General features: G+C 34.3%; 7 protein-coding genes across 9 annotated transcripts; 5 read left to right on the top strand and 2 right to left on the bottom strand.

Annotated features, from left to right (window-relative positions):
* Window positions 1–439: 439 nt before the first annotated feature.
* LOC105223736 (coatomer subunit beta') lies at window positions 440–3,882 on the top strand. Its single transcript, XM_011201538.4, has 4 exons — window positions 440–938; window positions 1,000–1,619; window positions 1,676–2,258; window positions 2,325–3,882. Exons 1-4 carry the CDS (start codon window positions 584–586, stop codon window positions 3,560–3,562), a joined length of 2,796 nt encoding a protein of 931 aa, XP_011199840.1. The 5' UTR covers window positions 440–583; the 3' UTR covers window positions 3,563–3,882.
* A 1,132-nt stretch (window positions 3,883–5,014) lies between these two features.
* On the top strand, window positions 5,015–8,666 carry LOC105223737 (interferon-inducible double-stranded RNA-dependent protein kinase activator A homolog). 2 transcript variants are annotated; one of them, XM_011201539.4, is made up of 6 exons: window positions 5,015–5,172; window positions 5,322–5,603; window positions 5,856–6,217; window positions 6,288–6,573; window positions 6,898–7,035; window positions 7,717–8,666. In XM_011201539.4, exons 2-6 carry the CDS (start codon window positions 5,370–5,372, stop codon window positions 7,963–7,965), a joined length of 1,269 nt encoding a protein of 422 aa, XP_011199841.2. In that variant the 5' UTR covers window positions 5,015–5,172; window positions 5,322–5,369; the 3' UTR covers window positions 7,966–8,666. The 2 variants fall into 2 exon arrangements, with proteins under 2 accessions (XP_011199841.2, XP_011199842.2); XM_011201540.4 differs by lacking the exon at window positions 6,898–7,035.
* Window positions 8,667–9,360: 694 nt separating this feature from the next.
* Window positions 9,361–14,042, top strand: LOC105223739 (nuclear pore complex protein Nup154). Its single transcript, XM_011201541.4, has 2 exons — window positions 9,361–9,659; window positions 9,739–14,042. The coding sequence occupies exon 2, from the start codon at window positions 9,744–9,746 to the stop codon at window positions 13,956–13,958; it is 4,215 nt and encodes a 1,404-aa protein (XP_011199843.2). The 5' UTR covers window positions 9,361–9,659; window positions 9,739–9,743; the 3' UTR covers window positions 13,959–14,042.
* Window positions 14,043–14,624: 582 nt separating this feature from the next.
* Window positions 14,625–16,169, top strand: LOC105223740 (protein valois). The gene is made up of 5 exons (XM_011201542.4): window positions 14,625–15,079; window positions 15,146–15,334; window positions 15,391–15,562; window positions 15,622–15,802; window positions 15,879–16,169. Exons 1-5 carry the CDS (start codon window positions 14,729–14,731, stop codon window positions 16,057–16,059), a joined length of 1,074 nt encoding a protein of 357 aa, XP_011199844.2. The 5' UTR covers window positions 14,625–14,728; the 3' UTR covers window positions 16,060–16,169.
* A 365-nt stretch (window positions 16,170–16,534) lies between these two features.
* LOC105223741 (uncharacterized) lies at window positions 16,535–19,893 on the bottom strand. The gene is made up of 3 exons (XM_011201543.4): window positions 18,929–19,893; window positions 17,866–18,857; window positions 16,535–17,791 (listed from the first exon to the last, which is right to left on the bottom strand). Exons 1-3 carry the CDS (start codon window positions 19,569–19,571, stop codon window positions 16,886–16,888), a joined length of 2,541 nt encoding a protein of 846 aa, XP_011199845.1. The 5' UTR covers window positions 19,572–19,893; the 3' UTR covers window positions 16,535–16,885.
* Window positions 19,894–20,211: 318 nt separating this feature from the next.
* LOC105223742 (stAR-related lipid transfer protein 7, mitochondrial) lies at window positions 20,212–22,619 on the top strand. The gene has a single exon (XM_011201545.4). The coding sequence runs from the start codon at window positions 20,703–20,705 to the stop codon at window positions 21,939–21,941; it is 1,239 nt and encodes a 412-aa protein (XP_011199847.1). The 5' UTR covers window positions 20,212–20,702; the 3' UTR covers window positions 21,942–22,619.
* Window positions 22,620–23,096: 477 nt separating this feature from the next.
* On the bottom strand, window positions 23,097–25,323 carry LOC105223743 (inhibitor of growth protein 5). 2 transcript variants are annotated; one of them, XM_011201546.4, is made up of 5 exons: window positions 25,165–25,323; window positions 24,714–25,076; window positions 24,454–24,653; window positions 23,399–23,557; window positions 23,097–23,330 (listed from the first exon to the last, which is right to left on the bottom strand). In XM_011201546.4, exons 1-5 carry the CDS (start codon window positions 25,199–25,201, stop codon window positions 23,229–23,231), a joined length of 861 nt encoding a protein of 286 aa, XP_011199848.2. In that variant the 5' UTR covers window positions 25,202–25,323; the 3' UTR covers window positions 23,097–23,228. The 2 variants fall into 2 exon arrangements, with proteins under 2 accessions (XP_011199848.2, XP_011199849.2); XM_011201547.4 differs by having other exon boundaries at window positions 24,493–24,653.
* Window positions 25,324–25,547: the final 224 nt, after the last annotated feature.

The following is a 25,547-nucleotide window of genomic DNA, read 5'->3' as shown; positions in this document are numbered from 1 at the left end:
CGAGCGTGTTTTTTCTTACGAAAATTTGCTTCATTTTCATTTTTCTAGTTTTCAATATATACATTTTTAAGATTATTTGTATTTAACCATCCAATAATATTTAGTTACTGCAAACAATTTTTTATTGGCCGAATGTTTGATTTCAACATTATGGTGTAAGTGTTAATGTTTTTTTAAATAATGATTGCAGTTTCTATATAATTAATGAAGAAACAAATTCGTAATAATAAAATAATAACTATAATAGTAATACTTTTGCAGGCCAAAAAATTATTCGTTCAAAATATTGTGATGAATACCAATAGATAATAGACGATAAATTGCAAGGTAGACGATTTACCCTTAAACTCGTTACATTATTAACTTTTATAAATGAATTCCTCTATTGAACCTGTGTCGCAACTGTATATGATGTTGGCAACTTTGTTGTTCTAATTTGACAGTAATCTTTGCAAGAAAACGTCATCCAATTTTCTCATATGTGCAAGTGGTGAAGAAAATTAGAATTCTGTTGTTTTAGTAAAGTTAATGACAATTTTAAATACATTTAATACACTAAAGTTAATAACATTATTCACATAAAATGCCTCTAAAGTTAGACATAAAACGTCGTTTAACTTCGCGCTCGGATCGTGTAAAATGTGTTGATCTTCATCCGACAGAGCCATGGATGTTGTGTGCACTTTACAATGGCCACGTACACATTATGAATTATGAAAATCAACAATTGGTAAAAGATTTTGAAGTATGTGATGTGCCGGTGCGTTGTGGTCGGTTTGTGGCAAGGAAAAATTGGCTCATCACTGGATCAGATGATATGCAAATCCGTGTGTTTAACTACAACACACTTGAAAAGCTTCATTCATTCGAGGCTCACTCGGATTATCTACGATGCATTGCCGTACACCCTACACAACCGCTAATATTGACAAGCAGCGGTATGTAATATTGTTTATTATTTTTATACATAAGAAATATATAGTAAATATTTGAATACAGATGATATGCTAATAAAATTGTGGAATTGGGAAAAAATGTGGGCATGCCAACGTGTTTTTGAAGGGCATACACATTACGTTATGCAGATTGTTTTCAACCCAAAAGATAATAACACATTCGCATCGGCATCTCTTGATCGAACAGTAAAAGTTTGGCAACTCGGTTCAACCTTCGCCAACTTCACCCTTGAAGGACACGAAAAAGGAATTAATTGTATCGACTACTATCATGGAGGTGATAAACCATATCTTATTTCTGGTGCAGATGACAGACTTGTAAAGATTTGGGATTATCAAAATAAAACATGCGTTCAAACTTTGGAGGGTCATGCCCAAAATATATCTGCTGTTTGTTTTCATCCGGAGTTGCCTATTGTATTAACCGGTTCCGAAGATGGCACAGTTCGCATCTGGCACTCAGGTACTTACCGTTTGGAAACCTGTCTTAACTATGGATTTGAACGTGTCTGGACAATTGCATGCATGCGGGGTAGTAATAACGTTGCCCTCGGATATGATGAGGGATCAATCATAATAAAAGTAGGTCGGGAAGAACCAGCAATGTCAATGGATGTAATTGGATCGAAAATAATTTGGGCCAAGCACTCTGAAATGCAACAAGTAAGTACCTAACTATACTTATATGGCATGACTTCTAAATATACATTATTTTACAGGTTAACTTAAAAGCAATGGCTGATGATACTGAAATCAAAGATGGAGAGCGTTTACCGGTTGCGGTTAAGGATATGGGAGCATGCGAAATCTATCCTCAGACAATAGCACACAACCCCAATGGTCGTTTTGTGGTCGTATGTGGTGATGGCGAATACATAATATATACATCCATGGCTTTGCGTAATAAAGCATTTGGATCCGCCCAAGAATTCGTTTGGGCTCTGGAGAGTAATGAGTATGCTATTAGAGAAAATAATGGAACAGTACGCCTTTTCCGCAACTTTAAGGAAAGAAAGAGTTTCACACCAGAATATGGCGCCGAAAGTATATATGGAGGCTATTTATTCGGAGTTAAAACATCATCTGGATTGGCGTTTTATGACTGGGAAACACTGCAGTTGGTGCGACGTATTGAAGTGCAACCACGACATGTGTTTTGGAATGAAGCTGGCACGTTGGTGTGCCTTGCTACCGATGAATCTTATTTTGTTCTGTCTATAGACACAGCAGCCATAGCAGCTGCTTTAGAGAGCAAGCAAGGGCTCGAAGACGACGGTATCGAAAGCGCCTTTGATGTTTTAGGTACGATAATATACCTACTAAATTTTTGAGACATAGTGAATATTTTTAATACCATTGTTTTTTCAGGGGAAGTCAACGAAGTTGTAAAAACTGGTATTTGGGTTGGAGATTGCTTCATATATACTAATTCAGTAAATCGTATTAATTACTATGTTGGTGGAGAAATCGTCACTATATCTCACTTGGATCGCACAATGTATTTACTTGGTTACGTACCAAAAGACAACCGACTGTATTTGGGTGATAAAGAATTGAATGTTATCTCATTTTCACTTTTGCTTTCTGTACTCGAATACCAAACTGCTGTTATGCGCAGTGATTTCGAACGGGCTGATCTGGTATTGCCCACAGTCCCAAAAGAACATCGCACACGTGTAGCACATTTCTTGGAAAAGCAAGGCTTTAAGCCGCAAGCATTACAAGTCTCTACAGATCCTGATCATAAATTCGACCTGGCATTGCAAATCGGTGAATTGGAGGTTGCTTTGAAATTAGCACGCGAAGCAGAAAATCCTCAAAAGTGGTCCCAACTAGCTGACGTTGCCTCTCGTAAAAATAACATGCAGCTTGTAAAAGAATGCATGCAAAAGGCGAATGATTTCAGTGGTCTTTTGCTGTTAGCAACATCATCAGGTGATGACAAAATGTTGGAGGAAGTAGCTGAAAGCAGTTCAGGTCAAGGTCGTCACAATATAGCATTCCTCTCCTCCTTCGTTCGAGCAGATGTACAACGTTGCTTGGACATTTTAATTGAGACGAATCGTTTACCCGAAGCAGCATTCTTTGCGCGTACGTACATTCCCAGCCAAATGTCCCGTGTAGTGGAACTTTGGCGTGAAGAGTTGGCCAAATTCAATGAGAAAGCCGGTCAATCTCTCGCTGATCCAGCTAAATATGAAAATCTCTTCCCTGGTCTTGGAGAGGCTCTTCGCGCCGAAGAATTTCTACAACAAACACAGTCAAAGAAATTACCAGCTACTGCCGCTGCCAAAATACCACTCAATATTGAACGCAATCCTATCGAAGAAATGTATGCTGCAGAACAGCGTGGAATATATGAAAGTAACGGCAAGCCTGGAGTGCAATCATATAAGAAAAGTGATGACTTTGTAATTCCACCAACAAACGCCGCTGCTACTACATCTACCGCCGCATCTGTATTAAATAAGTCGTCAGATGGACTAGCAAACGATGGTGATGACATTGACGATGAGTTAGACCTTGAAATTGAGGGAGTAACATTGGACGATAACATTGATACGACAGATGTGAATTTAGATGATGATTTTCTTAGTGATGACTAAGTCAAGCGCTATCAATACACAACTTGCATAATACAATTATTACACATACATTTAGAAACTTATTCCCAAATATGAACTGTTTATTGTTTATTAAGTTTTTCATTGAGATATTGTTCTTCATTCTATGTAACAGTACTAATGGGGAAAAATATGCCTAATATTTTTATCAGACCGAAGTTTAGATATTGTAAACACACATACGATCAGTAGCGATACTACGCAATTATCAACGTTGCGCAAATTTTTAAGCGTTCTGTATAAATTTAATATAATAAACAATAAAGGAAATACTTATAGCGAACATTTATGTTAGTCAAAAACGCTATTTTTTATTTGACATTTAATATGGCATTAAAGCTCAACATACATACTTACACCAATATTGCTGCAGCACTACATTTCTCGTTTTGAGGATTTGTACTCATGAAAGGTTTATTTGAAACAAAACCATTCATATTATAAGAAATGACTACAAAGTTGGTAATAATATTTAATGGGCCCGGTATATTTGTGTACATATCGCTCATTTGCTGCAAGACCGGCATAATTCAAAAAACGTGATTTTTGAGTTAATGCTGCAGAATTGTTCGTTATATTATACTTCATGTTGAGTGAAAAATTCATATGAATACCTCTTATATGCTCCGCTTGAGAAGAGGTGTAAGGTTGGAGTCACCGTGTAAGGTTGTAGTAAGTTGAAAACTTTAAACGCGTTTTCTGGCGAATCGATTTGTTAGACTTATGCCGGTCTTGCAGCAAATGAGCGATATGTATATGTTATTTCATCTACATTTAAAAAATAAATGCGATCAGCTTCAATGGTCAATTAGTACAGCATTTTCTTCAGATGATTTACAAAGAAAAATACACATTATTGAAAGAAAATATGCTTGGACTCATATTAATGACTCATATTAATAACTTATATTAATAAGTTATATAAAATTTTGTTCACCGGTGCCCTAATGTAAAGTCATGCAAATGGTGTTAAGCGATTTGTATATAAGTATTAAGCCGGTGTAATTTCTGCAGAGAACGTACATTTATAAATGTACGCAGAGAACGTATAATTCTCTGTTGTACGTTCTCTGATTTCTGTACGTAAATGTCAAATTCATATGTCCATTATATGACATACATATCTACATATGTATATCACAGTATCACTGTAGGAAATTACAGATGAGAAATTTGAATCCTATCGCATATATAAAATCAAAACCAATGCGTAATTATTCATTCTGTTATTTTAATTTTTTCTTTCTAATTCAAGTAATTGGAAGAAGTTGCTGTTTACAACATGTTTCCTTTCATTAAATAACTGTTAGCTTCCAAACTGTATTAAAAATGATATATATTTTTATATGTTAAGATTAATTATATATTCAGTTAGGTATATTGACATAACAAAAATATGGTTACTCTATCTTTGAGTTGTTACGAATGTTTCGTTTCCATTAACAATAGGAACATTGATATATGTTTGTTTTAAGTTCACTTTTTCTCTACGTCTCGTGGGGAAGGATTTTGCTGCTCTTTATTTGAAGATAAATTTAATGCAAATTATAATTTATTTTTAAATAAAAATCAGTGCAAATCACAACTGGCAGGTAATTAGTCCTTTTGTTAACAACAAAATATATATTCGCTATACAAAGTTGATATGTTTTGATCTATAAGTGACATTCAGAATATCGATTTTTCTTAGTTGATTGTTTTCTATATGTCTAAGTGTGCGTAATTTTTTTATTTTTTCCAGCTATCTTCAAAATAAAAATTGATCTAATAAAAAAGCAATAAAAATAAAATGGATAATATTCAGGGAAATGAACATCAACCCCAACAACGGACTGGATTTGCACCACGACGGCAGTATGATGATCTTGGACCGTCAGTGCTTACCAGTTTGGATAACATTACAAACGGTCATATGCAAACTCCAAAAATTGAGCTGCCATCGAGACCCATGAAGTCTAAAAAGGATAAAATGGCAGATTTAACTGCCGCAACCAGCAAATTAGCAATTGAGGAGTTAAGATTGGTAAGGACAATTTAAAACTATAGGTGTTATTAATATAATATTTTCAAATTGAAAAAAGTTCAGGCGAATTAAGTATTTAAAAATATTCATTAACGAAGGAGTTTTTGACATATCCTTTTTGTTGACAATAAGTTCTTGAAAAAATATTTGATTCCACTAACCATATTGCGTATTAAATTTTAACTATATAATTTTTTTTTAATACTATTTACATTTTGCCTTATGGATATAATAAGGATTTTCCACTTTCAGACCGATAGCAATGGACTGGCTATGAAAACACCGGTTTCCATTTTACAAGAGCTCTTGAGTCGCCGTGGAATAACTCCTAACTATGAGTTGGTGCAAATCGAGGGTGCCATTCATGAGCCCACATTTCGTTATCGTGTCGCTTTTAACGACAAGGATGTGCCGTTTACAGCAATGGGCGCGGGACGCTCCAAGAAAGAGGCTAAACATTCAGCTGCACGCGCATTAATTGATAAGTTAACTGGAGTACAGCTACCTGACGCAGCCCAAGGTTGTGTTGGCGTTGGAATTGGTGCAGCAACTGGTGGTATTACGGCTACAAATGTAACCAACGAAGCCAACGCAAATGCAGTTGGAAGTGGCGAGTACGTATTCAGATCCTATTAGAAACAAGTAAAAGGCGTGTTTGTAATTATGACAATTCCATTTTTATAGTGGCGCCGATAAAATAGTTGGAAACCCCATTGGATGGTTGCAGGAGATGTGTATGTCTCGTCGCTGGCCACCACCAACTTATGAGACAGAAACTGAAGTCGGTTTACCACATGAACGGCTATTTACAATTGCCTGTTCTATTCTTAATTATCGTGAAGTTGGAAAAGGCAAAAGTAAGAAAATTGCCAAACGTCTAGCAGCTCATAAAATGTGGACTCGCTTACAAGAAAACCCATTGGACAACAATCAGATATCGGAAGCAATGCGTGTCGATCTGGATGGTGATGTAAGTGATAATTCCTGTGCTACGTCAAATCTGATAAGTACTTATACAAAATTCAATAATTCGATACATTTCAAGTCACCATATGGAATTTGTAAAAAAAAATACTGATTCTTAAAGTATTGAAATGGCTGATATTTTCTTTAAACATTTAAAAAATTCTTGAGAATTGCGTTCTCAATAGTCGGGTATAAGTAATCGGAAAGACCGGTTTATATCCGACTACTGTAAATTCCCAAATATATATCCCAAACTATTTGGAGTATTTTTAAACAGTTAAAAAACCACAATTGATCCATGACTTGTCATTTCGCTTTCTCGTTACAGAATCGTAACTGTTCTAATTATTATGGTGATTTGAAAGATATCACTGTGCCTACATTAACGAGCCAGCATAGTAATAAGGTCTCACAGTTTCATAAAACACTTAAAAATGCTACCGGAAAAAAATTATTGAAGTTGCAGGTGAGATGCTAACATAAACATTATATTTTTGCATTATTTGGAGGAAAGTGCTATGATAATTTGTTCTTCTATTACAATGAATCATTTAAACAATTTAAACATTTTTATAGTATATTATATATCTAGGTAGATATAGTTTATGTAACTGTAAATGTGAGTGCATAAAATACTAATATTCATCATGTTATAAGCTCTACACGAGTTATTTTTGACGTATTACCTCATGGTAAAGAAATTTCTTGCAAGAAACTGAAATTAAAAGAGTAGTTAGTTGTTCTCATGTGCAAAAGAAGAAATATCGTTTGCATTTCTCATCCCTTTTTACATTTCATATATATATTAAAAACAGTTTAATTACCTGTCATTAGAGAGAAAACAATAAAAGCAAATACAAATTGAAAAAAAAATGCGGAAGCAAAATCAAGTTCTTGTATAGAATATTTTGTATTTGTGAAGTGTATACATGAATACGATGTTAACCGAAGTATCGTATGATGCTTGGTTTATATTAAATTTTAGGCTGCCAAAAATTGTTCTACATATAAAGAAAAGGATATTCAGACAAAAAAATTTGGAACGTTTTAGGATTATTTTACATCATATATGTACATATGTATGTATATGTTTAATATTAAGTCAAACAATATTTAATACGCTTAATTTCCTTTTATATATTTGCAGAAAACGTGTTTAAAAGGTCCAAAAATTGATTATGTTAAATTATTGTCCGAAATTGCCAATGAGAATCAATTTGAAGTTACGTACGTTGATATAGAGGAGAAAACCTTTACAGACCAATGTCAATGTTTGGTTCAGCTTTCAACTTTGCCGGTCGGTGTATGCCATGGTTCTGGGCCAACAGCAGCTGATGCACAGAAGCAGGCTGCACAAAATGCATTGGAGTACTTAAAAATTATGACAAAGAAATAAATAAAAAACTTGATTGTTAAAGTATTAAGATTTGGCAGTCGTGAGAGATATGCAACCTTATAAGGCAGAATCAAATGTAAGATGGTAGTGATAACAAATATTTGATGTCCAGTGAATAAATAGCGGAAAATTTCTAGTGTATTTCTGCTTAAAGACCGATTGCTAAAAGAATCGAATGAAAAAAATGAGGAAGAATTATAAATTTTCAATATTTTCGTTTAAAACTTTAATTAACTTAATTATAAATAAAGGTAAAATTTTATAATTAAATATTTTTGTTGGATGAGGTATTAAAAAAAGATAATTGTTTTGCATTTGATACCAAACGGAATTAAATTTTTTTGTTTACTAAATGCAATCATTACATACAATAAGGATATACATATGCATACGTCACAAAAAAAAAAAAAAAAATCAATTGAAGTGGAAATGGTTTAAAAATTGCATATAGAATGAAAACATAATTTCATATATGTTGATGAATACAACTTATAATCATAAGAAAGAATAAGTCGCACTCACTTATAAATAAACATACATTTTTTATTTTCCTTACATATGTTCGGGAAAAACTGTTTGAAATCAGCAAACTATATACAAATAACATATGTACACAATTACCATGAATTCGACAACAATAAAAATTAGTTTTAATATTTATTGCAGAAAACTCGAATAAATTGCGATTTCAGAAAATTAAATGTATTTTTTATTTTATTTTAAGTAATTTCATTCGCAATGGCATTGGATTATATTCTACCTGGCCAACTTCATCGATTCTGATAAAAGAACATACAAATGTACATATATTATTGTATGATCATGATTTTTCTGACGCCACCAGAATTAAAAATAAGGATCCAACTTCAACAAGCTCTTTATTTTATCGAGTAGTACAGGGTAGATAAATTTTAAAAACAAAATAAGTCATTTAGGATAAAGCTTATTGGAAACGAAAGATGAAGAAGCAAAATTTAAAGGAAAAACAATTTAATTCTACAATGTGACTTCGGGAAGAGGAAGGGTAAAGGCGTGGTTGAATTTTTAAGAGTCAAAAACACAGTAACTCAATTTCAGGCCAAACTACGAGTACTATAGACAAAAGTTATGTGACAAAGTTGTAGGTAATAAAAAGTTCTAAAACTTTTATATTAACACCTTTTTGACATCAAATCATCAAAATTTCAAATATTCAAGTTTTTCACAAAACAAAAGGTATTTATTCTATTTAAAATATTAGGGAGGCCTTAAAATAGAAATAATACCTTGCTCTAAGCTATAATCAATTTTACTCGCAATTGTTTTTTTGCCAGAGATAATTAGTATTACTCGCAACTGTAGTTTTTGAAACAGATCATTCACAATAGATAAATATTAAAGCAACCTTGGTATTATATGGTCTCGCTTAAATTTTTCGCCGGTGTGGAGATATTTTGTGCGATTCGCGGCAAAACGAGTGTGCGAATGTTTGGCCGATATAAATACAAGAAAGTGATTTTAATTAATTGTGTTGAGAATATATTTTTAGTGATAATATCTGCCTAAATATTTACTATTAAAGAGAAACCTTTCGAAGAAGCATTACGGATCTGACAAGAAAATTTACAAACCTTTCGTAACAATATCTAATTGCACGCGGGAGATATCCGACTTTCCAGGCATATATTCATTTAGTTTATGACAAATTATTGTAGGTAAGGCATAAATTACTAAAATATGTGTGTATATATTCGATACATTAATGTGTTTCATTAATCTTTTAAAATATTAAAGATAAAATGCCGTCTATTAGTCCAATAGATTTTTTGGATATGGCTGGGAATATATTGGAGCGAATGGATATCAGAGATAGCTCGTCTCCGGGTTTGCTGGATGTTAAAATAAATCTTACAGGAGTAGCACAGCACGGTTTCGCAACAGCTAGCGGATTAAATGATTATGATTATCAAAATATTTCGAGTTTATCAGTGGGCCCTAAATCGGCGATGCAAGTACATACAGTCAATAAAATTCCTATTCCTTCTGAAATTTTAGAACACTTCAAACATATAAAATGTCATTGTATGATGGGATTGTTTCCCGAAATCGGAAGAGCATGGCTAACGATTGACTCAGAAATTTATATTTGGACATATGAACAAGCGCGAGATGTTGCTTATTATGATGGACTGAATCATTTAATTGTGAGTGTAGGTTTGGCAAAGCCCAAACCCGGAGTGTTTATCAACGATGTGAAATACTTATTAATTTTGACGACCCCAATTGAAATTATTGTTTTGGGCGTTACATTTGCGGATACCACAAAAATTATTTCTTCTCCAATGCGTAACATGCAAAGCACTACCACTTTTGAAGAAATGCAGCTTATGAATAAACCAATATTTATTTTAAATTCAGATAATGTTGCTATTAATGTTGTGCAATGCAGTCAAAATGGACGAATTTTCCTCGGTGGTCGAGACGGTTGTCTTTATGAAATCGATTATCATGCTGATTCGAGTTGGTTCGGAAAGCGCTGTAAAAAAGTAAATCATTCTCAGAGTATGGTATCAGCAATGGTCCCAAGTTTTCTTAAACTTTTTGCGGAGAATGATCCCATAGTTAAAATCGTAATAGATGATAATCGGCAACTACTATACACGCTAACAGAAAAAGGATCCATAGAGGCGTGGAATATGGGTGCGGATTGTGGAAGTATGCGTCGTTTTGCGAGGGTATCACAAAATGAAATTACACAGCGCGCCAGCAGCATATTAAAAACTGTTGATAATTCAATATTTACCAAAGTAAAATCAATTTGTCCCTTATCAAGCGATGACAGTCAAAATTTAAATTTACTTGCTATTACGCAGTGTGGTGTACGATTATTCTTTGCTGCAAGGCCATTAAGTTCATCTCATAACCCTAACCCACAAACGCAGCTGCAGCAGACACAACTTTCACAAACTTTACAGATGCAGACATCCACTAATTATCAAAACCCTGGATCTCCCGGAGGAGCATCGCCGCAGGCGACACAAGATTGCAGTAAACCACAGGGTTTATATTTGTATCATGTCCGTCTCCCACCTGGATACACACCAAACACCACAATAAATAAGCCAAAGCAAGTTCATTCGGCATATTACAGCGAAGGAACACTACTGTTGGTATCAACGTCCCAGCAGGATCAGGATCACTTATGGTCTATAAGTTCAGCACCATTTCTTAGTCGACCATACCTGGCGGAAGCAACGGCAATGCTTAATTTAGACGGTATAGTATGGAGCTTATCTGAAGTTCGAGACAAATGTGAGTCAACTATAAATTCAGTTTTACGCAAAGCGAAAAAACCTAAAAAAGTGGTGTTGCTTACAAACCAAGGTGCTCATATTATCGCCTTATTAAAGCCTGTCGACATACTCCAGCAGTTGTTGACGGCATACAATGGCCCTCACAATGAAGCTGTTAAAACTTTTTTCCAAATACAAACGGAGTGTGAGGCGTGCACAACCGCATTACTTATAGCTTGTTCAGATCAGTATCGTAACACTGATCTGGCTTTGTGGGCTGCGCAGGCTTTTCTATTATACGGAGGAGAACCATATTATCATTTTCAAATGCTTGCAAATACACAAGCAGGAACATCAAAAATGAACCCTATGAATCCTCCACTAAATATCACGCATCATGGTATTGACCGTAACTCGCCGCAAATGTTTGTCTCAACACCGATGCCACATGGTGGTGGTGGTGGCTATCAAATACCTCGTTCACCACAGTTACCACTTTCAATGCAACAGTCTCAGTATCCACTAAGTCCCATAACTGGTCAAGATGCAGGTCATGATGGCTTGATTGTCAATGACTACTCTACAGTAATATATTCTGCTAAACATGACGGTTTATATTTATATGTTGCTCGTCTACTTAGACCAATATGGAAGAAACGTTGCGTGGACACAAATTTATGTAGTACATTAACGCAGGCCGATTGTACATTGATTTTGGAAGATTTGTTTTCGCTCAAAGTATTTATGGACGCTTATACTGTAAATGAGTTATCTGGATTCACACGTAATACCTACTCCACTCAAACGAACATTTCAAATGGTTACAGTCATGTGCTGTCCTCTCACAATCAACTAACACCACACGATCAAAGATTTGTCACAGAAAAAGCACAAAATGAAGAGAAACAATCACTGAGTGCTTTATATCAATTGGTTAAGCATGTGTGCGAAGTAATGTCACTTTGGAAAATTCTATGTGAACATCAGTTCCAAGTACTTGCTACTCAATTGCCTAAGGAAGAACAGACGACATTAAGTTCCTGTACATTTCGCGATCTTACACTCACTCGAACTGAATCGTGTGCTTTACTAATAGCTGCTTTAATCAATTCATATCTCAAAGATAATGCAAGCGTTAGTATAATATCAGCCAAATTGCGCGAAGTGTGCCCCAATTTGTATCGTCACGAAGATGCTGTCACTTTTAAAGCTACTGAAATATTGCTATCGGCTAAAAGTTGCGAAGCATCTGAGGGAAAGCACGAAAAACTTAGGACGGCTCTACAGCTTTGTAAGGATGCCGCCCCCAATCTACCTCTACAAAATATTTGCCAACAATTTTCAACTGCCGGTTTTGGTGAAGGAGTTATCGAGTTAACTGCAACTTGTGCTGCAAAAATCGATCCGGAAGAATATGGTATCCGGTATTATAATAGTGATGAGCCCACCGAAGACACTGAGGGTTACACTGCGTATTCCGCGCGCATGTCATGCTATAAAGAAATCCGTTCGATGTTGGAGACTGTCTATCAGAATCATTGCAATGCTAATGAAACACAAGAATTCGAATTTCAAAGACAAATGTGTGATACCAACGAAAATAGTTTTAGCGTGCAAATACGCAAATTAGTGAATTTGGCTATACAAATAAAAGACCCATTACTGCATATAACTATATATCAATGGTTGATGGCACATGATATGATTTCAGAGTTGTTAGCGTTGCCAGAGCCAAGCTTAGGAGAATTTCTGCGCCGAAATGTCGTAAATAATCCGGGAAATCTAAATCTAGTTGATCTTCTATGGAAATACTACGAAAAAAATGGCCGGCATGCAGAAGCTGCACATATTTTAGATAATTTAGCAAGTACTGAGAGTGAATCCATATCCCTGGATCAACGTATTGAATATCTAGCACGGGCAGTTATGTGCATGCGTAATGATAGTTCGGGTTTTTCGATTGCCAATGGTATCTTGTTAAAAGAACTAGAGGATAAACTAGAAATTGCACGAGTTCAAAAGTGCATATTGGATACACTTTCCTCACATGTAAGAACGGATCACAATACAGTACAAGCTATAGAAAAGCTCAATTTTACGTTATACGATATTACACAACTTTATCAACAATTTGCTGATCCGTTTGATTTGTGGGAATGTAAACTAACCATATTGAACTGTTCGCATCACAATGATCCATTGTTAATTGAAACAGTTTGGAGTCAAATTATTAATAAGGCTGTTGATGGCATGGGTACTACACAAGAACGTTGCACACGCTTGTTCACCAAGATTGAAGCGCTGGTTAAAGAGTTTCGAGAGTCTGGTCATTGTTTCCCATTAGCGTTTATTATACGTGAGCTTGAATTGAAAGCCTGCCAACTTCGTTTTCCAGAAGGGATTGTACCTGACAAGCTTGTCGCGATGAATATAGATATTGATCTTTTAATGGAATACTACTTCCGTATGATTTCAATGAACGAACGTGTTTGGGCAAATGAAGGTAATGAATGGCATTTGGTGCAATCTTCCATACGCGTTGTGACCTTGTTATGTGGGCAAATTCGGTCTATGTGGAACCGTTCGAAAGGGCGAATTGTTGGAAAAGCACAGGATATCGTATCGACTTGTTTAAGTTTCTGTTATCAAAAGCCTGATACTGAACAACTGCGAAATGCGCTCAAAACATTACAATGCCAATTGCAGGATAATTTATTATGAAGATTTTAAATTTTTTATATCATCCATCAATATAAATATAGAAATAAAAAAAATCGTTGTTTTTGTTTTAATGTGTATTTGAAATTGCTTATTTTAAATGTACAGATATATATACTGTATTACAACAGTAAATGATTTGGACTCTTCAAAATTAGTTTGTAAAGGTATTAAGGAATATAAGAAATACAAAGCGACATAAAAACAAGAAACTTCGACTGTATAATACACTTCACAAATAAAAAAGTTCGAATACATACATATCGCTCATTTGCTGCAAGACCGGCATAACTCAAAAAAATCGATTCTCCAAAAAACGCGTTTAAAGTTTTCAACTTACTACAACCTTACAACTCTTCTCAAGCGGAGCATATAAGAGGTATTCATATGCATTTTTCACTCAACATGAAGTATGATATAACGAACAATTCTGCAGCATTAACTCAAAATTCACGTTTTTTGAATTATGCCGGTCTTGCAGCAAATGAGCGATATGTATATTCGATAGTGGTCCGATCTTAACAATATATTCGGAGATTGCAGCGTTATTTTAAACAATAATTCATACCAAATTTCATTTAAAAAACTTTATTACGTACATTACGCATTCATAAATCCTATCAAAGCAATTCTAAAGTATATGGCAACTACAAAGTCTTGCCGGCTGTTATAACCTCTAAAAATATCAATCAAAACAACTAGCTCAAACACAGTTTCTTCGGTCGTGGACTTTTCATATCAGGTTTAGTGTTTATAAAATATATAAAATAGAAATGTTTCCTACAAAGCACGGCGTGATATTCCGTACACCGGAACAACATCAGCCACCAGATGACATCAGTCTTTCAGGCAATACATATTACCCAAATTTGAATTCACGAGATTACGCCAAGCGACCCCTCAATCGTCATATTCGTATGCACAAAGCATGGGAATGTATATCAATTAATTCTGAGCAAGAGGCAGTTTTAGCTACCAATAAGTTATCGGGTCGTGAGTGGTCAGGATCTCTGTGGGGATTCGAAGATATTGGTGACGGTAGTATGTTGAAGCCATCGAAAGCTGCCTACAAACTGCAATGTCAAACTTTAGTTTCCTGTTTGCGATTCGTTTCGGATAATATTGTAGGTTTAATTAATTCTTATGGTTTTCGTATAATACATAGGTGTGTTATGTATCTTAATTTGTAGTTCATTGTAGCGTTGCGTTCAGGTCGCGTACAAGTATGGTCTACAAGATCGGAGGTCCGCAATCCACAAATACCTTACTGTATGTTCTTAATTGGCGAAAAATGTGAACATATGCGGCCTGTTACTTGTTTGGATGTAATGAAAAATGTAGATCATGCGGCTACCGGCAGCAAGGATGGCACTTTAAAAGTAAGCATCCTAACATTTTCTAATTGAGTTAAATTTCTTATTTATATATTTGTAAGGTCTGGGATATGGGTTCTGCTGATTTATTTTCCATACACACTTTTCGGTATGCACACACAGACGTAATTACGGGTGTTGCAGCTTCAAACACAGATGCATCAGTATTTGCTACCTGCTCATTTGATCAAAGTGCCTTACTTTGGGATGATCGATTGACGAGACCTGCAATAGGTCAATATTTAATTATTATTTGCATACAATATAATAATATTTTTAATTTTTTATTATAGCTCTGTATGAGAAATACTCATCGCGTTTTAAAAATTTGGCATGGGCAGAAAGCAGTGATCACTTGTTACATGTTGGTGACGAGTCCGGTTTTGTGCACACAATTGATACACGTGTACCAAAAGAATTTTTGCAGAGCTTCAAATACTTGAACAGACCAATTCATAAAATTTTGCCAAAAGGGTAAGTAGAGGTTTTGACTAAAGGCAATTTAAAATAAAGACAACAATAACAATTTTCATCATTGTTTTGTCATTAGGAAAATGTTTGCTGTCATTGGTGATACAAATTTAATAAAGATAGTGGATGAGAATTTTAATACTACGATCTACGAAAATGGCGAATCAGAGAATTTCGTGCGGGATGCAGTTTGGCGCGGAGATTCAGATCTTTTGACGGTTGGCTTTGAAGGCAGACTACGTGTACATAAGATACTGTAAAAGTTTAAAAAATAAATTGATATTAAATTGCAATTTATTACTATTATGTATAATTCAGAGTTAGTATTGATACCAATAATAAATTGCTTAATGGAATATTATAGTCAAAACAGTGATATTAAAAAGTAATTTTATCCAGATCCGAAAATTCATTATAAATCGTGTTATTATACGGTTTAAACGAATATATGCATGTACTTTTAGGATATCGTACTAAAGAACTTGTATATACATTTGGGCGGGTCGATTTTTTTTTCTACAAAATCGTTTATGCGGGAAAATGTTCGATCGAATGGTCGATTTTTTTTTTCTACAAAATCGTTTATGCGGGAAAATGTTCTACTGATCATTTTAAACCAATTTACTTAAGAGCCGTCGCGTGATCGAGACCAGTTTTAGATCCATAGTCTTTTAGGCAAAGTTGTTCAGAATGATCAATAGAACATTTCCCGGATATCGAATTTTCATATTTTTTGGCTCTCTATAAATCAACCCGCCCTAAATTACATATATAACGCAAAGAGCTGTGAAACTGCTTAATACTCATAACATTAGTAACACCATAAAAAAACTTTTAACTTGTTTAGCTTTTCATTGTTATAATCCACTGTATTTTTTATTGGACATTTCAAAACTTCAACATATACGCATAATATATAAATATAAAAATAAAATAAAAACTTAATGCAAATATCTTTAGCAAATGTATTGGACCAATCAAAATGCATAAGAGAAACTTTGAGGCAAATTATCTACGCATCAACGTAGCAATACAAAAGTTCTGTATTTGTACCTTGTACGTCACTAACTTTTCAACAATATACATTTAGTTCATCACAGACAAAACGCACTGTACTATTGATTCCGGTATGTCCAACGGTTTTTCACACAATTCACCAGTAACTTTATCCATCATGTAAATTTCGTTCACCACTTGATCTGCGTTGTCGGGATCTAACGTGGAAACGAGAACCAAAGAACCATCCGCCAAATCCATTAATATTTGTTGAATGTCACATTCGTCTACTTCTCGTTGCGAAATTGAAGACGGTGTGGCAGGCATTACATCCATTACCGCTAAACTTTCCTCTGCTCCTTGTAACGAATTCACTGTATTCACTGTTCCATCATCTAAATCGACAAATGTTTTATTTTCAACTTCAGCAACACAAGATTGTGAACAACTCTCTTTAGTTGGTGTTATTATTTCGTTTCGAGACTGTGATGCATCGCAGCTTGTCGGTGCTATAATGTTAATAAATTCCTCTGCCATTACATCTAAGCTACTCATCATTTCTAAATTTCTTTCAACGTTTGTCGAGGGCATATCAGTGTTAAAGCAATTGCTTACATTAGTGGGATGTTCTGCTTTAATAGTATTGTTTTGTGCATGTACAACCTCGAGTTTCACAGATGTGACATCATTTGACTGCGTTGGCAACAACAGTGGGATACCTTGCGTCTGGCTTGACAATATTTCCTCAGAATTATTATGCAATACTACGTGTTTTGCTTTCAGTTTCTGTTTTTGTTGCGGTGCTGCTTCTGTTCCATTGCTAACAGAAAGTGTTTGCTGGGTTTGTGAGGTTTTTGATTTTTTAGCGCTATCAGTCTTTTGCTTGTCAGTAGCATTGGATCGACGACTAAGCTTTCGCTTAACAACATTTTCATTTTCATATATATCGTCTCCGTTTTTTAGTGCACGCGCCGCTGTACTACTGTTGATTTTTACCTTTATTTTGGAGATAAATTTTTTTATAAATTAAAATCTAAATTATGAAGACAATACAAAACAAATCTTACAACCTTTTTAATGGTTTTGGCTTCTTTTTCGTGTATTTCCTTCCAACGCTGTATTGCTTCTTCACGCTCCCTTTCTTCAGTCTCTAACTGCGTCTTTAAATCATCGATATTGAAAAGCTTTGGATACAACAAGGCCTTATTGATTAAGGCCAAATTATTGCGTTCTTCTTTCTTGAACTTTAGTTTCAAATCCCGTCTAGTACGCTTGGGAAATAATTGGCACATTAGTGAAAAATCGGTTCCTACCGTTTGCAGACAACGATAAAACTTTATAGTCTCTTCTGGTGGCCAATCCTTGGTTCGTTTTTGACGCTTATAGAAACCATTCATTCCAGTATTTTCATCAAGAAATATAAGCGATGAATTTGCCAACACTTTTCGTGCTTCTTGCTCTGCAGTGGTTTCAATCTCTAAAGTTTTTTCATCAAGAATTAGGTCTCCATTTGCATTTAACTTTAGTTGTGGTACAGGCATAGCATTGTTTGCTTCATCACCTACTTCTACTTTTGAGTCTGCGGTTACAAGTTTCGTATCATTTTCATCTATTGTAGGTTCTTTCTTAATGGTGGAAATTGTATTGCGCTTCTCCATGGGATTTGTGACAGGGTTGTAGTAGATCAAATCGAACATTTTTAATGACGATTTATCCAAATTACCGTTTACAATTCGTAACGAGACATCACGCCTAGAATTAGCACGAGTACTATGTTCGTCAGTTTTACGAAGTTTCGATGGTGTTACGAAAGAATCTGAAAAGGCTGAACAATTAGATTCTGTCCGTATACGACTAAGCCCCATAGCAGGTGTGAATTTGTGAGGAGCATAATGGTGTTGACTCATAACAGAGTTCGGAGTATGAGGTGATTGAACCATTGAAGCTGAATAATGACGCTCTCTTCTATGCGTTAAAGGTTGCACCTTTTGTGAATTACTTGTTTCTAATGACTCTCCAACCATGGTTAATTTTGGATGATCTATTGGCATATCAACAGGCACTGCAAAAATATTAAAAAAAGCAAATATTTATAAATATTATAAGACAGAAAAAGCGGATATGAAAACAGACCTATTCCGTCGTCTAATGAGTTTTGTAAAGGACTGCCTATACCGACAAAACTATTACGTCTCGAAAATGTTGGAACTGGACGTATTCTTTGCCGCCCTTGTTGCTTTGATGGCAATGCAGCACAATCACTTGCAGTTTTTTGCATATCCGAATGTAAAATACTCTCCTCCATATCGGAGTAGAAAACATCATCGGTGCCGACATTTCCACTAGGTTGATTATTACTGCGTACGTATTCGACACGAGCGGGACATTTAAATGAAGAATTAGATTCTCCCAACTTATTTTCCACTTTATCTTGAAAAGCTTCATTAGTTTCATCATTTTCTATTATTTTATCGGATGAGTTTTGCTCCGTGGAAGTACTGACACATTTAGAGTTTTGTTCTGTTGCATCATCAATGTGTTTATTTTCTATGTGTTCAGATGAAACAATTTCAGCCACTTTATCTTTACTGTTACCATCAGTTGTATTTTGCACATCTGCAACATTTTGAATTTGAGGATTAGCTGGCTTAGCATTTATTTCTTCTGAACATTCAACAATAGCAGGTTTTATTCCATTTTCCGATTTCACATCCCGAGATTTCCGCTTGGTCGTTAAAAGCGCAGCCGCTTTTATACGTGGTCGACGCATAGCCATGGTATAACACACTATGTTATTTCAAGCAACCGTTTTTAAAATCCTTTAAATTATTCTCTTTAAATATGTACGTAAGCACCGACAAATGTATGATATGCCAGCGGAGCACGTTGTGTAAAGTGTTATTATTCAATACTGCTCACAATTTCTGACGTTCTATTTTATCATGTAACAAATCGATAGTATCAAACCTATGCTTTAATATAACTTTTGTACCAAAATCCATTGCAATTTTGGACAGAAATGCTTTAAAATTATAGGTTTTAGTATGAGCATTATATTGTAAACATGCATTGACTGATTGATTGTGACTTTTTGCCAACAATGCAATGAAGCTTTGGAAAACAGGGCGACTAAAAACATATTTTTTTTAAATATTCCGTTTTAATAGGTAGTTCGTTATGGTTCAAAAAATGCTAGTTTATTACAAGTTAATATGTATAATTATTTAATAAATATATAAGTTATTGCAGGTGATCCTAATTTAAACAGATCTGAATGGTCGTGAAATATGGGCAGAACCAACAACTCAAAGTTCTAGTAATGTTTGAAACACCCGTTTGATTTCATTTCAGCAACTGAATTTGCGTTGCTTAATCTCAGCTGATCGAACTCTACATATACTCTACACGTGCTTATTATTTTATCATGCATTTCTCCACATTACTTTTTATAACTTGTGCAATGCTATATGTTGTTTTCTCAAAAACTTACCACATACAAAGTTAATTACTGCTAAATTTATATATATAGACGACACTTGGTATTTATTGTATAAGACTATCGAGAAAAGTGTGGGTGCTTTATTTCTATATATGTACGAAGCAACAAGTTTGATTGGAAATTATTTACGTCAAAAGTGGCATGGCATTAAAGCCATTGTCATACATAAACTGGTGGAGTAAACTCGTACAAAATTTGAAACAAATCCATTAAAATTGTTGTTGCATTGTTATGCAAGCGACCGGAGTAGACTCTGAAAGAAATAACGTTGCCGGTACTAAGAACTAAGTTCATGGAGCTCTTCTGAACCAAAACAACGAAAGGTAAAAGAATAACAAAGTTAGTCACATGTCGGCAAGAAAAGTAAGAGCAACAACAAAATTTAAATCGCTAAAAATAAATTAAAAAATGTTTAGTCGTATTTTAATAAATATTAAGCATCGATCAAATGCGACATTACGTTCATGGTCATATCAATGCGAATCAATTGTGGCGCAACGTTCACGTCGAATCCAACAGCTTTTTACCTTCTACCACCGCGTTTACGGTTCAAATGGTCTACAACGACTGCTTCGATCTTATCACAAGCAATTTGAACCGCCTTTAAGAGGTATTATGTTGAGTGCTGTAGGAGCTGTTGGCTTAAATATCAGTACAGCAATTGAAGCGGCAGGTTTCAATTGGGACAAAGAGCGCTTGAGCCTAAAAAATTTTGACCTTTGTCGGAGAGATCTTGAATTTTTAAATCAGTTGCCAAATAATGAATTATGTCCCCTATGCCAGGATAAGCGCATGAAATACTGTTATTGCTCAGTAGGAAATAAAAAGTGTAAATCATCTAAGGATGGACAAGAAAGTATGCGTAACTGTCGAGGACCGCTAAATTTAAAAAGAGACTCTGTACCTATAGGAAATAAACTAATAGAAACTGTTAGTGAACAGTTATGGGAACCATATTTTAGCAAGGATGAATTCTCTGTTTGGAGGCGCGAAGAAAGATCGACTATGTACTCCTATAAAGTGTACGCTCGCTTTGATGATGTTTCCGCCGAAGATCTTCTACATGTACAGACTGACTTAGAATATCGTCGACTGTGGGATGAAACTGCTATACAATTGAAAATGATAGAAGAAGATCCGCGGCCTAATACCAATTCACATCTCATCTATTGGGAAATGCAGTGGCCGAAACTTTTTTCCAATCGCGATTACGTCTATTGTCGTCGTTTTGTTAAAGACGAAAAGCTTAATGTTATGATGGTTTGTAGTCGTGGTACGGAACATCCGAAATATCCGCTCTATTCGAACAAAGTTAGAGTTAACGATTATTGGAGTTTGATGGTTATAAAACCATATGAAACATTCAGTGAACCCGGTGTGCATTACATACTTACATATTTCGATGATCCAGGTTTACCAATTCCACAAAATATTAAATCATGGGTAACTCAAAAACAAATGCCTGAATTTTTACGAAAAATGTATCTTGCAACGAAGCAGTACTCATACAAACGGTCACTCGAAATGCAACACATTTTTAGTATATCAAACTTTCATTTACAAAGTAGTGAATACTTGGCGAACGAATCCAGGACGAGCTGGTTTAAGAAAATATTACGCCCCCGTGAACCAGGGAAGGAAAAGTAAGGTTATACCTACATACATACAATAGTGCTTTTTGTTAAGAAAAAAGAAAAATAATGTTTATTTTTTGAAACGAGAAGTGATAATGCTGTTGAAATCGAATCGATTTACATACATAACAATTGTTACGGAAGCCCCCAGTGCAAGAAACTAGATTAACTGGAATCGATTGAAAAGTTTCACTATTTATTAAGGGAAGTTTGGTAAAGCAATGGATTTACCGTGATTCATATTCAAACTATAATAATGTAAAAGTATATTTAAAATTTTAAATTAAAAATGCAAAATATTCGTGCAACAAAAGCATTTTGGTAATTTAGAAATTCTATTTCGTTTAAGACGAATGTTTGTTAATCTGAGGAACGATTTACAAATACGCATAGCGGGCTACATATGTATGTGTATGTATTTGAAATTCATTCAGACAAAAGGCTGAACATCTAATTTTCCGTAGATACATATAAACCTAGCCATTCAATTCAGAAAATACGTTCTAATAAACATTGGAAGATAAGTCGTAGATAAATCGGTTAAATTTAGTAAAAATTATTATTATTTTTAAAAATAATTACAATGTATGTATATACATATGTAAATGCATGTGTTATTACAAATTTATAAAACAAGGAACACCTCTAATACAAAGTTACAATAAACAGACAAAATGCATTTACCTATAAATGAACGGTCTTTTACTTCATTACAATTAGATGCTTTGACTTATTTAATATATTATGCTTGCTTTATATATGTATATGTACATTCTGGTGTCAGTTAATTCCCAAAATGCTTGTGTTTTTTTTGCAAACGCCCCTGAAATTTCAGTTTTTCCCCTAAAAATTGAGATGCAAAGTAAACAAGCTCTTTATTTTCAATTCAAAACGTGTCTAAATCAAATTTATTTTCTCGTACATGAGATATACTTGTATTGCATAATTTGGGATTTTTTGATATTTTGTCTTAAATAAGTAAATCTACAACAAGAAAGTAATATTCTAATACAAAATTGCCCGCTCTGCAAAAAAGTGATTTTTTAGGTACATTCCGAGGTTCTACAGCAGATTAATTTTGATGCTTAACTTTATTTCATTCACATACATATGTATGTACATTTCAAATTGTTATAAATTCTATGTACAAATTAAAAAAAAACTTCGGTTTCTTAAATGCAACGTAAATTATTTATGTTTTTTTTTCTAACGTTAATGATACAAAAGTTCCATAACCCTAAATACAAACCTACTTAATTAATACAATACTTATGTATGAAAAATTTATGGATTCAATATCTCATTTCTTTTTTCTGTCTTGTGTACACTTCGGACAAAACCATTTTCCTTTGGGTTTAGTTGTAAGACCTACGCAGGCAAAGTGGAACCATTCAATTGGACACTAGAATACCAAAAATATGTATAAATGAAAAGAAAGGTAGGAAATTATTTGGATATGTTAACACTTACATCCGGATTGTCACAACCAATCATTTCGCCATAGGATACTTGGTGACACAAACAATAAGTGGGTTCATTAGGATCAACTGGCATATCCAAGACATCGCTTGGGTGTGTTGCAGCCGTCAAGCATGACTCTTTCTCAGAGTCTTCAATATCGGCATTTTTCTTTGAAAGTTAAAAGTTAGTAAAAGTTAGAAGTATTCTACATAAAATCAAGATTTATATTTGTTTTTTTTTTTTACAAAAATGGAAGTATGCAGTTTGTCAATGTAAAGTAATAAGGCATAAGATGAATATATCATATATGTATGTATACAAAGGTATTTTATATACATATGTATATGGAAAGCATGTATGAAAGATGATTAAAATTAATGCTTTTATGCTCAATTATTCAATTTAAACAAGAAAACATCAATACAAATAAATTATTGATACATACATCATACTCGGTCAGGCGGATATTTATATGCCAAATATATGATAAATTCGCTACAAAAAAGAATGCTACTTATATATACATAATTATGTGGATATTATGTATTTAAGGTTTATATAAGCTTATATTACTTTAAGGGATTAGGGGTATTATTTCTTTGCAGATTTCAGTGAAATTTCTATGGTTTTTGAAAAACATGGAAAACTATAACTGCGCTTCTGTTCGAACTGTAGCAGCACAAACAGCCAATACTTTTAAAATCATTATTTTTTACAAGTAACTGTCAAAACCGGTTTTATTGATGCTATGTTTTTCCATTTATAAAAAGGGATAGTTTACTGACAAAAAAATTATTCAAAATTTGTAGTTTTTTCATGTGTCTGATTACACCTAACCCCTTAAATAAAAGGCTAAAATACCAAGCATTCAGTAAACTACTGAAGATCGTCTATATAATGTTATTTAGAAATAAATTAACAACGTTTAATAAACATAGAAACATTGGAAAAATTTAAGCAAGAATTAACGATACTACTTTAACGTACATATGCGAAGCAAATTTAACTTCTAATCACTGGTTACTACAATTTTATGAGAATATGAAAATGATTTTGATGATTACCTTTTGACCCCCCTTGCGAGTTTCTTTTTCTTGATTTACCTTCGCCCTTTTCTTTTTGCTACCTTGTCCGCCACCACTACCTCCGCCGCCACTACCACTTGTTGAAACATTTGTGTTATTTGCACGAGTTTCCTCATCAGATGAGCCGGTACGTTTACGCTTTCCAGGCGTTTTCGCGTCCTTTGTTTTCTTTCGCCCCTCTAATATTTGGGTAAAAATAGTAAAATTCCTTTTTTTTACATATGTATATACTTCCTTACTTTTTACTACTGCTTCTTCCGATTTGCTGCGTGTCGATGATGCTTTTTCCTGTATTTCCCCCTCAAATCTAGCCAAATCGTTGTCGAGACGCCTAATTTGTTTATCCACCAACTCATATGTTTGTATGGCTAATTGTACTTTGTCATCACTGTATTCTTTTGCCTTACCAAATAGAGCTTGTATGTCCATTAGACGCTCTTTGCGTTCTTCATCTGCCATAGAACAGCCTCCATTTGCTGCAAGCTTATGCATGAACTCTTTCGCTCTCGAATCGATGCTTTTCATTGCAGTCTGTGCTCGATCGTCTAATTTGCGCATAAGTTTGAAGTTTCGTTCCAACTCTGTAGGCAATGACTCTAATCCTAGGTATAAAACATAAAGTTTGGTCATAACTGATTGAAGCTTAAATAAAATCACCTATAATTTTAGATGCTTATACACTTCACATACCATCAAGGTAATTTTCTAAATAAATTGCCGAGGACATTTTTATATGTAAATTACAAATTTGTATAAAAACGATGCTAGATAGCGAAAATAAATAAAGTTGTCACTTCTTTGGTAGTTTGGAAAATCTAGTTTTGACAAGTCAGAGAACGTATAATATATACGTTCTCTGTTATACGTTCTCTGTACAATATGAGAAGGAACATAGAAGTGAAAAAGAAGAAGTCTATATTTTCTCATTCACAACAAATCTTAAATTCTTTAGGATTTAAATAGAAGGAAAGTACATCGTGCTCACAATAAGGTAGAGATAAACTACATTCATCGTATATTAATAAAAGAGAGGCTTTTCGCTGAAAGTAAAAATATTTTTTTTTTCACTGAAA

The sequence above is a fragment of the Bactrocera dorsalis genome, chromosome 1, assembly GCF_023373825.1.
Source record: "Bactrocera dorsalis isolate Fly_Bdor chromosome 1, ASM2337382v1, whole genome shotgun sequence".
Classification (NCBI taxonomy): Eukaryota; Metazoa; Arthropoda; class Insecta; order Diptera; family Tephritidae; genus Bactrocera; species Bactrocera dorsalis.
This window is presented reverse-complemented; position numbering and strand designations above follow the sequence as displayed.